The sequence below is a fragment of the Macaca thibetana genome, chromosome X (assembly GCF_024542745.1).
Source record: "Macaca thibetana thibetana isolate TM-01 chromosome X, ASM2454274v1, whole genome shotgun sequence".
Taxonomy (NCBI): Eukaryota; Metazoa; Chordata; class Mammalia; order Primates; family Cercopithecidae; genus Macaca; species Macaca thibetana.
The window spans coordinates 101,556,212-101,570,580 of NC_065598.1; the positions used below are offsets into that span (position 1 = coordinate 101,556,212).

The 14,369-nt window shown below is 33.8% G+C and overlaps 1 protein-coding gene across 1 annotated transcript in view; it reads left to right on the plus strand.

Annotated features, from left to right (window-relative positions):
- LOC126946072 (nik-related protein kinase) overlaps nucleotides 1-13,291 on the plus strand; it is a 140,727-nt gene extending 127,436 nt beyond the window's left edge. The window contains exons 25-29 of the mRNA XM_050776075.1: nucleotides 962-1,104; nucleotides 1,404-1,553; nucleotides 4,361-4,520; nucleotides 7,822-7,961; nucleotides 10,304-13,291. Coding sequence (XP_050632032.1) covers nucleotides 962-1,104; nucleotides 1,404-1,553; nucleotides 4,361-4,520; nucleotides 7,822-7,961; nucleotides 10,304-10,399 — 689 coding nt within the window. The 3' untranslated portion in view covers nucleotides 10,400-13,291. The remainder of the gene's footprint in view (nucleotides 1-961; nucleotides 1,105-1,403; nucleotides 1,554-4,360; nucleotides 4,521-7,821; nucleotides 7,962-10,303) is intronic.
- The last annotated feature ends 1,078 nt before the right edge of the window (nucleotides 13,292-14,369 follow it).

Below are 14,369 nucleotides of genomic sequence, written 5' to 3' on the forward strand. Positions count from 1 at the left end.
AGGCCACATAAATTAACAATATAGTGTCTTAAACAACTAACCTTAAAAATGAGGGACTGTTTTTTTATCTAGAGTAACTTACTTGTAATGCTCCAGAATTCTACTTAAATGGAATTATTTTGTATTTATTCCACAGTAATGAGGGTTGACTAAAGAACCGGCAGCATTCTATCATGTCCAGTAGCTTCTACCCTGGGATGTATATCAGAATTAGCTGGAACATTTGTTAAAAGTTTAGATCTCAGACCCAACACCAGGCTGAATTAGTGGGTCTGGAGTAGGGCCTGGGAATTGATAATTTTAGCAGAGGTTTCAGGTGAGTTTTAACTAGTTGATCCATAGACAGGTTTTAACAAAGCACTGATAGAGACCCATCCTGACAGATGCAGCAAAGTATTCATGAAATACTTCTGTATCTTAAGTCAGGATCTGTTTACATGGTACATTTTTTAAGGGAACACATCACATGTATACAATAAAGATGAGCAAATTCTTATGACTGCCTGCCAATGTCTATTTGCATAATAACTATGTTCTTCTATAAATAGTACAGATGACTGTATATACAGTCTGAGTCAACCCTAAAACAAATCACATCCCTGATCTGATCTCCCTAAACTGGGCCTTGGTTCAGCTGTCAGTATTTGGATATGAGTTTATTCTTGGGTGTCTGCTGATTGGTCAGAGCTGCCTGGTATGGAGCTGGAAAGCGAAGAGATAAGTACCAGCAATCTGTCTAGCCCGATACACAGTTCTTGTCCAAGTCCTTACTACAGTTCTTGACTCCCACCTCACAATTACAGTATGGTGAATCCTGTGATGCTCAATCCTCTACTGTGATCTGATCTTGGCAATGAATCGCATTTGGCCTTTTGTTTTGTACTAGAAACCATAGGAGCCTAGAGTACATACCCAGTATATGATAAGTTAACATATCTGGCCCTTTTCATTCCCTACCAAGTGTGCATTGATCAATCAGCAGACTCTGAAGGAGACTACATGTCCTATCAAGCCTATATACGAATACTGGCAAAAATACAGGCAGCTGATCCAGCGAACCGGTTTAAGAGACCAGATGAGCTCCTTCATTTGCTGAAGCTCAAGGCAAGGAACTTGAAGACAGCAAACAGAATGCAGGGCCATACAAGGCTGTTATGATCATTGCCAATCTGACCTTTGAAGAGAAACTCAATATTTTGAAGCTGTTGAACATAATTATTTATTTGTTGTAATAACAGATCTAAGAAAAACTGTAATTCACAGGTCTCTAAATACAATATGCCATTTTAAAAATCCACCTGGGGTTTATACACTTATAAACCTGACAAAAGAGTGAGGGAATTTTTGCCTTAGTTAGAATGTCATTTTTGGCCTTTTGGCCATATTTGGTTTTATATTCACAGGTATTTCCAACACTTGATCATAAGCCAGTGACAGTTGACCTGGCTATTGGTTCTGAAAAAAGACTAAAGATTTTCTTCAGCTCAGCAGATGGATATCACATCATTGATGCAGAATCTGAGGTTATGTCTGATGTGACCCTGCCAAATAATGTAAGATAATACCTTCAGATTCCTAGAAATTATTGCATACCACCATTTGAGTTTTTCCAACTGTCAAAACTCTGAAAGGTTTATGCATATGATTAGCAATGTTTATACCGGAACTGAGACATAAAAGGTAAGTACAGAGTGCCAGAAAGTGGTCTTGCATAAACAAAAAACACTGATGATCCCTTAGTTTAGAAAGCTGAGTATATTCTGCAGATAGATTTTGCTTGTCTTGCCCAATGCTTTTTTGTTTTTAATGAATAAAGTTTACACTTAAAATCTGGACTTCTACTGATACATCAGAAGACCTGATAGCATCAGTGCCACATTACTATCTAACCATTATCAATTGGAATTGATTCATTCATGGCTCCTTTTAGATAGGATATATGCTCTACATTTTCTACCCATTTATGTTTATATATTTATAATAACTGACCATAAAGTGTATTTGATTTTGCAGTACTTGCTTTATTTTTCTTCACTTCACAATTCATTAACAAATTTTTAAAAAATACAACACCAGTATTGCAGCATTATTATGTGTATCCCTATTCTTTATTATATTACTTCAACTGTGACATAACAGCAAATTATCATAAAATGTTCTCTTATCTGGTTAATTATAGTTAGTATTTCTGATCAAAAGATTCAGCATTTTAAAAGCAGATACTCCTCAACTCTTAAACAATTATATTTTGTGAAAATGTGGCACAACATCTAAAATATAGATTGTCATAAAAATATTATACACATCATTTACATAAAGAGTTTGAACATACTATAATATCCCTCACACATACCATACAAAATATAATTCTACTGTGTCTCAAATTTGATATTGGAAATGATGTTTGTCCTATTGAAATTTTTATTTAAAAGAAAGGCCTAAACCAACAGTTTCTCTGCTTCACTATATTTAAATTCCCACTTTTTAGACAACCAAAATTTTAACAGTTTTGCATTATACAAAAAGTCCAGGAGAAAACTTTGATGTATTTTCAAATTACTATAGTTGTGTGATATTTTGAACAGCTCTCAGAATTGTCTCATATGTCTCTAACAAATTACATAAATCAATTGTCAGGACATTAGTGGGGACAATTTTGTAAAAGTCTTTTGGTCATATTAAAGATAATTAGCTTATTACTCAGTTGTTGCCCATGATATATAGAAATCACACTGTTGATAATGTAGAAAATACAGAACCAATCTTAGCCAAAGTCACTTAAACATGAGGTCAGGTTAATTTTGATATAGCTATTGTACTCTTCAGTTGGAGTGTCTTCCGTAGCTTCCTGCATTTTTTTAATGTTGTGTCAGATAGCTTTTATTAAGAATCTAGTGCAGTATTGAACATTGCAGCATTGGTCCATGTTTACACTTATTTGAAAAGTAATTCAAGAATTTTGACCCCTGTGTTTCACATGATTAATAAGCAAGGAAAGTCATTTCCTTTTGAAGCAATTTGTTAGTTAGAGATGAGTTCTTAAAAATCACTTTCTGACCCAATTAGGATAACTTGTGTATATTAAAAAATATTTTTAGCTAAATACTCTAGTGTCTTGACCCATTAAAAGAGAAAAGGACTCTATTATCAGGGAGGTGGGTGTCTTCTGAGAAAGAATGTACTAAAAATAATATTTTTCCAAGAGTTCCAGATTACAAAAGCTGTAATGATACAAGGGAATCATGTGTGCTGAAGAATATCTGGTTACTTCAGGAATCATCTGAGAAGCATCTGAGGCTGTCTGAATTTGCAGCAGTCCAGTTTTTCTCTAAACAGATTTTATTGAGACGACCTTCTTTTCTGCAATTTCTTTTACTCTCTTCCTTTATCTTTGTTTTTTTCTGATTCAATTGCTCATGCAAGTGCCCAGGGAACGCATTAAAATTGCTTTTCGTCTCTGGATCCCCATTTTAGTTATCAGGATTGTTGTTGCTGGGACATGGCCTCAAGCACCTGGCCTGAGTACTCTGGGGTTGGCAAGTATAGTTTCTGACTTTTTTTTTTTTTTTTTGGTAATGTGCTAGTTTGGAGAAACCATAGAGGAACACAGTTTTTCATCTGCAGGGAAATGCTGTTAATGTGACAATATCTGTAGTTTAAGAAAATTTTGTTGCATTGTTTTGTGCATCATGAAATTTAGAAATGCTTAGATATTTCTTAGTATTTCATATTATGTCACCAAATACGTCCTTGTGTATCTTAAATGCATTTGAAATTATATTAATTGGAAAAGAAATTCTAACATTTTTGCAAAGGGGGAAATGACTTAAAGTTATATTTCAAGCTGTGGAGACTATTATAAAGCTGTCCCTTGTAAGCATTTTAAGTTCAAGCTATTTTTTAGATTAGTTTTCTATTTCTAATTTGAATGAGTTGGTTGATAGGCAAGTATTATATATTCGTTACTTGGTTTATACATTAATTACCAAAGTATTTATTAATGTGCTGAAATGAATTTTAAACCCAAGTCTGTAACAAGTAGTGTTTCTTCTATTATGATACATAATAATTTGTGAAATGTCAAGAAATCTGTCTGTGTTGGAAATACATCTTTGCTTTTTTAAAGTAAGGCTTTCTCCTAATTATAAAGAAGAATATTTAACATCTATGACTTTATGACATAAAGAAAGCAGCTTTTTTCAAATATTGTATAGCATACTTATTAATTTGTAAATAGAGGTTTCTCTTCCTCCTTGCTCTTTGAACCTCTTTTGGTCTTTATTGCTCTGCCAAGCTGCTTCAATTAAAGTAGTATTGATAAAATATTGGACATATAAATCTTTATGAAACATAATTCCAGCCCCTGGAAATCATTATACCACAGAATATCATCATTTTACCTGATTGCCTGGGAATTGGCATGATGCTCACCTTCAATGCTGAAGCCCTCTCTGTGGAAGCAAATGAACAACTCTTCAAGAAGATCCTTGAAATGTGGAAAGACATACCATCTTCTATAGGTATGTATACAATTTCTTTCTTCTTCGGGACCCCAGAGAAACTTTTCATGGGTAAAAAAAGTGTCCTAAGAAAAGATTTCCTGAATTATTACATTTTCTTAAGACACATAAGATTAATTTGGGGTTCTGCATAATTATTCCCTTAGTAAGATGATGCCTGTATTTGTCCTATGCTTAATGAATTCAGAAGAGTACCACAAAGAGACTCATTTTGGTTATCTGAGTTATTTGCAATATTGTATAATTGAAATGAGAGCTAATTCCTTTCCACAAAAATCTATAATTTTATTGTAACTCCCTTTACTTGAAGAATTTACACAGATATTGGAAATGCTTCTTTTCATCACACTTATTGTGGGGTTTATCTTTATCTTAGGAGACTGCCAACTAGTACAAAAGAGCCAAATACTTCCATTTTTTATCGTCAGTAGAGTTCTATTTTGTGAGTGATATTCCTGTGAAGAATCAAATCATTTAGAAAAGTGATAGATATGACTGACTGGAGTGCCTGTTAGGTACCAACCAGGTGGCAACAAAGAAAAATGCCTTTTCATCTTCATCAAACCAGGAAATTTTTTTCTTCCTAGCCAAATCAGGACTGCTGATCTGGGAAATCCAAATAATTTGAGATTATTGTATATGTTCTGAGGCTCACTGACCCTAGACGTGATTCTAGATAGGGAACATAATGCATACGAAAAGTAAAAATATTAGAGAGAGTAGAATGATTAGCTGGAGGATAGCTATTATAGAAAAGAGAAGTTTAATGGAGCAAATAAAGGAAAAAGAAAGCTGTGTGTGTGTGTGTGTGTGTGTGTGTGTGTGTGTGTAGAGAGAGAGAGAGAGAGAGAGGCTTAACAATTGCATCAGATATTACTAAGTGGTTCCCACTTCCAAAACATTGTGTCCCATCTCAGAAAGCAAGCTAGCTCAGTAGCTAGGTTAAGTGGCAGATGTAGGTGTTTTGAGACTAAGGTGGAAATTATGTGATGCCATATGAACTAAGTACTTGGACTCAGCAAATAACCTTTTCTTTAAGTTTAGAATTTTTAGTCTATGTTGTTGTTGAAAACATAGAGACACAGAGAGAGAGAGAGAGATGGTCTGTCAAATGATAAGGCAGATTCTTCTGTAATCTCTATAAAATGACTAAATATGATCCTCATGTGGCTTTAAGGACCACTTTAAAAGAACTGCTTTTTAATGAACTTTTTTTTTATATGAGATAATGGCACTTTGCATTGCATCTGCAGAATCCTTTTTTTTTTTTTTTGCATGTATAGTCAGTGTTAAGGATTGTCCTGAAAACCTGCTCCAATTTCCAATTTCCTCAAACAAGTAAGAACTCACAGAGGGTTTAAAACCAGATTTAAGTGACAGAAGATAAATGCTTACAGTATAATTGACATATCTGGGGCAAAAGAAAGTACAAATAACGACTCATGTTCTATACTTGACAGTGGTACTTTTGTGATCGATATGCTAATCAGAAATGGTCATAAGGAAATTCAGTTCAAATAGGAAACTGAGCAAACCCCTATATTTATGCCAGTAGACAATTATAAGGGTCAAATGGAACTTGCGAAGTCATCTGGTACAGCTCTTGTCCTCAGGCAGCACAACTTCTGACCTAAAACAAAAAAAAGCTATTTTAAGTTGCTAGAATTTGAAAGACAGCTACATGTGAAATAAATTACAGTACTATAAGAACATGATATTTTAGTTTGTATATTAAGGATATTTTGAAAGTATGCTAAAGACTACCATATAACACTGATATTAAGGAAATCAATTACCATATTTTTCTGTCTAAAAACAACTGCTTTGTTATTTAAAACTAATCCAGATCAAGATTTCCCCAATTTAAATTTTACTTTTTCTTAAGTTATAGTAAATGTGTTCAAATCATCACTCTCCATTTCCAAACAAATATATACAGGCTTAACAATTGCATCAGGTATTATTAAGTGTTCCCACTTCCAAATCATTGTGTTTCATCTTAGAAAGCAAGCTAGCTCTCAGTAGCTAGATTAAGTGGCAGATGTAGGTGTTTTGGGACTAAGGTGGAAATTATGTGATGCCATATGAACTATGTACTTGGACTCAGCAAATAGCCTGAGTTTTAAGTTTGGAATTTTTAGTCTATGTTGTTGTTGACAAAAATACCGTTTTTAATAAAGTAGTCACATAGGTGAAGAAATTCAACTCTAGAGAGACTAAATCTGTTACTTCTTCCCAACCCTCTAGAGACTAATTTTCCTTATTTCCCTTATATCTGGAGTTATTTTAATTCTAGTCTGAAATTTGACTTATAAAGTCTTCTTCCGGGATAACCATTTTTCTTAGTCAATTTATTCCTTTTATAATAGAAAAAATGAAAAATCAAAGTAATTAATTGAATTCTGATTTTAATCATGTTAACATGAGAATGAAGATGGCTTATTTTGTTGTTTCCTAGACTATTTTAACTTGAGTTTAAAATCTTGATATTATTTTACATGTCAGGATTTTATTTACTTATGGAATTTTTCCCCATGAAGTACATAAAGAATATTAAATTGAAAGTTAAAAATGTAGTAATAGTGCTGTTCCTTGTGTCAAAAAATACTTTACAGCACCAAATGACTGACTGACTACATAATTAGGTTTAAGGCAATTATTGTCATAATCTATATTTGTCACAAAGTATTATAAAATAGAGTCAAAAAGTTAAAATCTTAATAAATATTTCCTGAGCAGGAAAAAAACCTTAAGAATATCAAAGTAGCTTTGGTTCTGCTTATAACATGATAATTTATTGAATTGCATTAGGGTTGCTACAGTCATTATTTGAGCAAGTCATTTTTTAACAATTTTAATTTTTTAAGAGTCAGGTTTTCATGTATGTCACTGGAGCACAAATATACACCCTTATTAGGAGCCCTTATTAAGAATGCTGTATGTCACTTATACTATAAAATAAAGAGTGGCTGTGAGTAGATTACAGTGTCTACAAACGGGATAGAATTAGTCCTTAGCTTTTTCTGTGGTCTTAGAGGATATGAATACAAGAATTAAATAATTGAGACCTGGTAATTAAATGTTGATTACAATGGTGCCTTTAGATAGCCAGTTTGAACACCACTCTTGAGCAGCAAAATGGTCAAACAACTGACTATAGACGGGAAAAACAGGATGTGCTAACCTGAACTGTAACAGTGAGCCTCTTAATAAACAAACACTGACCGTAGTTATAATTTTCTATGACTGCCGGAAAGATTTTGTGTTTTTCTGATTTTTTTTTTTTTCATTTGTATTGTAGCTTTTGAGTGTACACAGCGAACCACAGGATGGGGCCAAAAGGCCATTGAAGTGCGCTCTTTGCAATCCAGGGTTCTGGAAAGTGAGCTGAAGCGCAGGTCAATTAAGAAGCTGAGATTCCTATGCACCCGGGGTGACAAGGTATAGCTTACATCCTCCAGTTACAGCAAAAATAACGCAACCATTGAAAATGAACTAACAAAAGAAATTTATGTCCTTTTCCTTCTGGCAATAAATATATTTGTGGTATATTTTTCAAACTAGCATACTATTGATTAAAAAACAATTTTATATTTTGCAGTAAAAACACTAATACGGTAAGTAATGAAATTTGGTTTCGAAAGAAGCTCATTTTGAAAAAATAAGAAAAAATTCTAGTTATGTCTTAAGCAAAGCTTAGCCATTATTTTATTTGGTTCAAAATACTTTATTGTCTTTGATTCATAGTGCCTTTCATGTTCATACTAAAATGATATTTTTAAACAAAATCCTTGAGCAAATCTTTTGTAGCTTTCAACAAAATTCAATAACAGAAGGAAAATGTACTTATGTTTGCTGAGCACCTAATTGTATAGTAGGCCTTGTGCTAGGCACTTTAACAGTTATCTCAATTTGTCTTCATAAGTGGGTGTTACGATGTTTATTTTGCAAAAAATAAAAATAAAATCAAGATTTGGCAATTATTTGTATTATTTGATCAATTTTAACAACTAATTCAAATAGTTTAGATGGAAAATTTTGTGGTATAAGACTATTACCATTCCTACCTATTATAGGAAATAACAGTGTGAAGAAATAGTCCTAATAGAAATAGTCCTAATAGTCCTATTAGGACTGCAAAGAAGAGATTGCAGAGGGTTTAAGTTAATATCAGAACAGCCAGGATAAAGCACTGTACATCAAGCAAAGTTGCCAATTTACATGTAAAGAAATGCAATGGCAAAAACCTGTGTTTCAGGTCAGCGAGACCTAGAATGCAGTCCTGTCTCTAACCAGGACTAACTAGGTTAGAGAACCTGAGAAGTTTGATTAATCTTTCTGATCCTTAGTTCCTTCATCTCCAAACTAGAAATATTAATAACTGCTTTGGGAGCAATTGTGACAACTAATCATATCCGTAAGCATCTCACAGATTGCCTGTAACATCAAATATGTTAAGTCAAGAATGACTAGCATATATTTTTAAAAGTTTTACAATGTTGTCTCTTTATTATGAGGTTAAATTACTTACTATGAAATGTAAAATACTGTTTTCATATACACTTAAAGCCCTGCATCCCCCTCAACTGTAAGGCCACAGTGAAACTCTGTAAAGGTTTATGAAGACTTTTATTTAATTAGGTATAAAGCAGATCTTAGAAGAGTTAAGCGAGGGCACTTTAAATTTTATTTAACTCAGTATAGTCATATAATTTTTTCTTAAAAGATTATTTGTTTTATTGATGACTACTAACCGAAGTAACTATGATTGCTGCCTTTGTCTAATATTAAATACTTTTAATATTTAAATTGTAATAATTTCAAATATTTTCTTTTATCAAGCAACATGTACAGTTACATACACTGTAAGCTCACAGTATCACAAATTAGAGACTCCCTGCCTCCCTTTGTCACACTTAGTATATCTTATCATCATCATTATGTCACAAAGTCTCCTAAATATAGTCACTGTGGATGTCAGAAGCCTTAGTCTTAACAAGGAGGCCTTTGTTTGAATATTTATGTGCATATTTTATTCTAATTTTCTTTATGGTACAGCCCACATTTACACAACATGTCCCTCTCTAAGCCACTGGGTTTAACTCATTTTATCAATCTACTGATGTCAGTCCATTTTGCTGAAATAGAAAATTGAGTGGATGTTAAGTGCTCTCACCATAAAAATGATAACCACTTGAGGTGATACATTTGTTACTTAACTAGATTTAACAATTCCACAGTGTATATGAACTTCAAAACATCATTTTGTATGTGATAAAACATACAGTATTATCTGTTTGTTAAATTTTTTAATATTAAAAAATAATGAAAAGAAAAAAAAAAGAAAACTACACCAAGTAGAAAATATCAATGGCTTCTTAAATACAAGCAGCAATGGTAAACAACACCTAAATAATTTGTTTCCTTATATTAAAAGAAAAGTTATCTTGAATATAAGTGGAGGATTGTTTTAAAAAGCAAAGAATTATTGCCCCCAAATTATCAAGAACTTCAGCAAATGAAGGTCACCTACAAAATTACTAATTTTATTTAACCATATAAATTATAATTATGTAGAATATAGTAAAAAGTTGTCTTAAAAATATATAATTTAGACTCCAAACTAATTTAAACTCATTCTTTCATTTGAAAAACAAACTATTCCACAAAACAGTAAGACTTAATGTTTTAATTAGCAGATGCAGATGAAATTATAGTTATATCAAATATCTGGTTGCAATGTATTAAATATCTGTTGACAGTGTATTTCTTTCTTTTTCAAGCTGTTCTTTACCTCTACCCTGCGCAATCGCCACAGCCGGGTTTACTTCATGACGCTTGGAAAACTTGAAGAGCTCCAAAGCAATTATGGTGTCTAAAAGTTTCCAGTGATTTATTACCACATTATAAACATCATGTATAGGCAATTTGCATCTTCAGATTTCAGAGATTAAATGAGCATTCAGTTTTATTTTTAGTAAAGATTAAATCCAAAACTTTTAATGTAGCACAGAATAGTTTTAATGAGAAATGAAACTTTATGTATAAAATTAACTATAGCAAGCTCTATGTACTCCAATGGTGTACAATAACTTTTGCACAAACTTTGTAACTTTTGTTACTGTGAATTCAAACATTACTCTTTGGACAGTTTGGACAGTATCTGTATTCAGATTTTACAACATGGAGTAAAGAAACCTGTTATGAATTAGATTACAAACAGCCTTCAAAATAATTGGCACTGGGACAAGATTTTTCAGAAAAAGAAAAATATCGACAAACTGTATGTGATTTTTCCAAAGTTATATGAATAACCAAAGGTTTAGTCAAGAAACAAAAATCTTAAAGATTGTTTTAACCCAGACTAAGGTTGAACAACCTGCATGCCCAGAGAAAACTATGGTGACAAAGGGAAAAAGGCCACCACCCTTTTTCTCACTGATTCATGACAATTAAGCCTATAGTTAAAGACCAGTTTTGTTCTTTTCACCCATTTTTAGCTGGTTTCTCTTGATAAGAAGAAAGGAAGAAAGCCCCAGATGCTTGGTTTTTCTCGGACCCCCAAAAGATGTGCAATAGCTGTTGTTACAAACCACCAAATAATACAGTTGTGAGCCTGAATACAGGACTGAACTCCTATACACATGTACTGTAGAATGAGTACTTTTTAATACCTTAAGGTGGGCGTCAAATTCTGCTCCCCAAAGCAGATAGACTGATTTATCAAAATTATTATCTGGCCAACAGTGTGGCTATCAGACAGCATCAAATATTTTCCCAATCCAAGATTAGACTACACAAAAGCTTCCTTCCAATATTAAACAAAAGGAATTAAACATAACAATGAAAAAACTTTGCTAATATCTGTGTTTTTCAGGTTTCTGTTTTTGTACAATCAGAAATTAAACATATTCAGTGATAAGTTCATATGTAAGGACTTAATGTTAAAGGTTAAAAAAAATTCACAAAATGTACAACTTTCACCATATATATAAGCCTGCAAAATTAGAGTAGTGAAAGTCATGCTAGTCCATCACCCAAATATGTTATAGACGCCATAAACAGGTGATATTTGGTCACCTATGGTAACTGCTACCTGATGAAGAGCATAATTTCTGCATATCCATCCTCAATACCATGGTAAGTTCTGGGGCAATAGAGAAGCAACAGAACTGCCACAAAGTATACCTCAATATAATTCCTCTAGTTCTGCTTCTAAAATCTGAGAACAGTGCTAGTGGGAAAATAATTTTCAAACTACCTGGTTAACCAAAATACAAAAGCAGCTGACTATATGTGATTTCATAATAGCACATTTCTTGGCACTTAGTGCCAGAAAGGAAGATTTGGATTTTCCTAACAACTCACATCAAGAATGTAGTGTAGTTCATTATTGAGAATTTAGGAAAGCCTGAATCCATGAATTAAGGAAATAAATGTGACTCACATTTCTTTTACTGTGACACAATAATGTGATCCTTAAACTGGCTTATCCTTGAGTGTTTACAACTCAAACAACTTTTTGAATGCAGTAGTTTTTTTAAAAAAACAAATTTTATATCAAATTTTTTTTCTTAGAAGTAGTCTTCATTATTATAAATTTGTACACCAAAAGGCCATGGGGAACTTTGTGCAAGTACCTCATCGCTGAGCAAATGGAGCTTGCTATGTTTTAATTTCAGATAATTTCCTCATATAAGTAGTGCATAGAACCAAGTCTTTTAATAATTCATTCTTTTCTTCATAATATTTACTCAAAGCTAAGCTTAAAAATAAGTTTTATCTTAAAATAATATTTGAAGACAGTAAGACAGTAAACTATTTTAGGAAGTCAACTCCCATTGTGCTCTGTGGCAGTTATTCCAGTAAAAATAGGCAAAAGTGACCTGAATCTACAAAGATGTCCCAAAGTAACCAAGTAAGAGAGATTGTAAATGATAAACCGAGCTTTAAAGGATAAAGTGTTAATAAAGGAAGGAAGCTGGGCACATGTCAAAAAGGGAGATTGAAATGTTAGGTAATCGTGTAGAAAGGACAGAAAATGTTTAAAATGGCTCATACGTAATGAATATTTCCGACTTAGATGTAAATCCATCTGGAATCTTTACATCCTTTGCCAGCTGAAACAAGACAGTGAAGGGACAATGCTATTTCATGGTCAGTTTATTTTGTAAGAGACAGAAGAAATTATATCTATACATTACCTTGTAGCAGCAGCACCTGGAAGCCCCAGCCCATCACAGAAATGTGGAGGGGGGCTCCTGACTGGACAATTTCCCTAGCCTTGTGATTTGAAGCATGAAAGTTCTGGCAGGTCATGAGCAGCACTAGGGATAGAGTATGGTTTTATTTTGGCGTAATTTAGTTTTTTCAACAAAGCCCTTGTCTAAAACAAAAGGCATTATTGGAAATATTTGAAAATTAGAAAATGATGGATAAAAGGACTGATAAAATTTCTGAGCCGGGTGCGGTGGCTCACACCTGTAATCCCAGCTCTTTGGGAGGCTGAGGCAGGCGGATCATGAGGTCAGGAAATCGAGACCATCCTGGCTAACACAGTAAAACCCCGCCTCTACTAAATATACAAAAAATTAGCCGGGTGCGGTGGTGGATGCCTGTAGTCCTAGCTACTCGGGAGGATGAGGCAGGAGAATGGCGTGAACCCTGGAGGCGGAGCTTGTAGTGAGCTGAGATGGGGCCACTGCACTCCAGCCTGGGAGACAGAGTGAGACTCCATCCCCATCCCCCCCCCCAAAAAAAAAACAAGAAAATTTCTGAGTGACTGTCAGTAAAAGTAAGGTAAGAGCCCCAGAAGAAACAGTAAGCAGTAAGAAGGGATAATCATTAAGACAGTAAAACAGGCAAAGCAGAATCACATGTGCACACACACACGTAAACATTGGAATGCATGTTTTAATATTTTAGTGCTATCAGTTTCTAGATGCATTAATTACTAAGTGCCATCTCCCAAGATTCAGTTAGTTGAAACACTATCCATAAACTAGGAATAATGCCACATGCATTCAATGGGATCTTTTAGGTACTCTTCAGTTTGTTTCAAGAAATATGCCTACTGAAATCAAATTAATTTGTAATCAATGTGTACTTCAAGACTGCTAATTGTTTCGTCTGAAAGTCTACAATGAATCATTGTTCAACCTTGAAAAATAAAGTTTTGTAAATCATCGGTTGATGTCATTTTTGAAATATACTTATCTAATACGACGGAATTAGGACTTGTTCAAATAATATTCATTTTTTTAAAGTATATAATAATGATCTGATTGGAATATGTTAGGGGTTCAGCTTGTTGCATTCAGAATTCTGGCCAAAGAGGGATATATTAATCTGATTTTAAAAATACTTTCTGGCTACAGTGGTGAAATTAGAAGCTGATTAATTTTCCTCTAAATATATAGGACTTTACACATAGGCATAGATTCACATGGTATGGGTAAAACTCAAGCAAGTTTCAATGCTGCCTTCCCTCCCATCCCACCCCAGTATTTTCAAGTCCCAAGGAGAGGAAAGGTGAAGAACTCTATCCACAGAGTGTCTTTCATTTAAGAAGGGTTTTAGTGCAGGCTGATGGCGGAATACAGAAGACAGAGTAATCATGGCAGGTTTTAAAAGAAGCTGAGTCCTTTCTTTAGGACCAGAAGAACAGAACTTCCCTCAGCAGGTCTTGACAAAGGAGTATTAAAAGTATAGTTCCATGCACATCCTGTCATCTCGGGACATTTTGGAAAGGTGTTCATCAGGCTTACTCATTAGAGCCTGTTGGGTATTGTCCTAATTTGGCTTGTGTGGCCAGGCATTCTGGAGCTGGGCTACCTGGACACATCATGC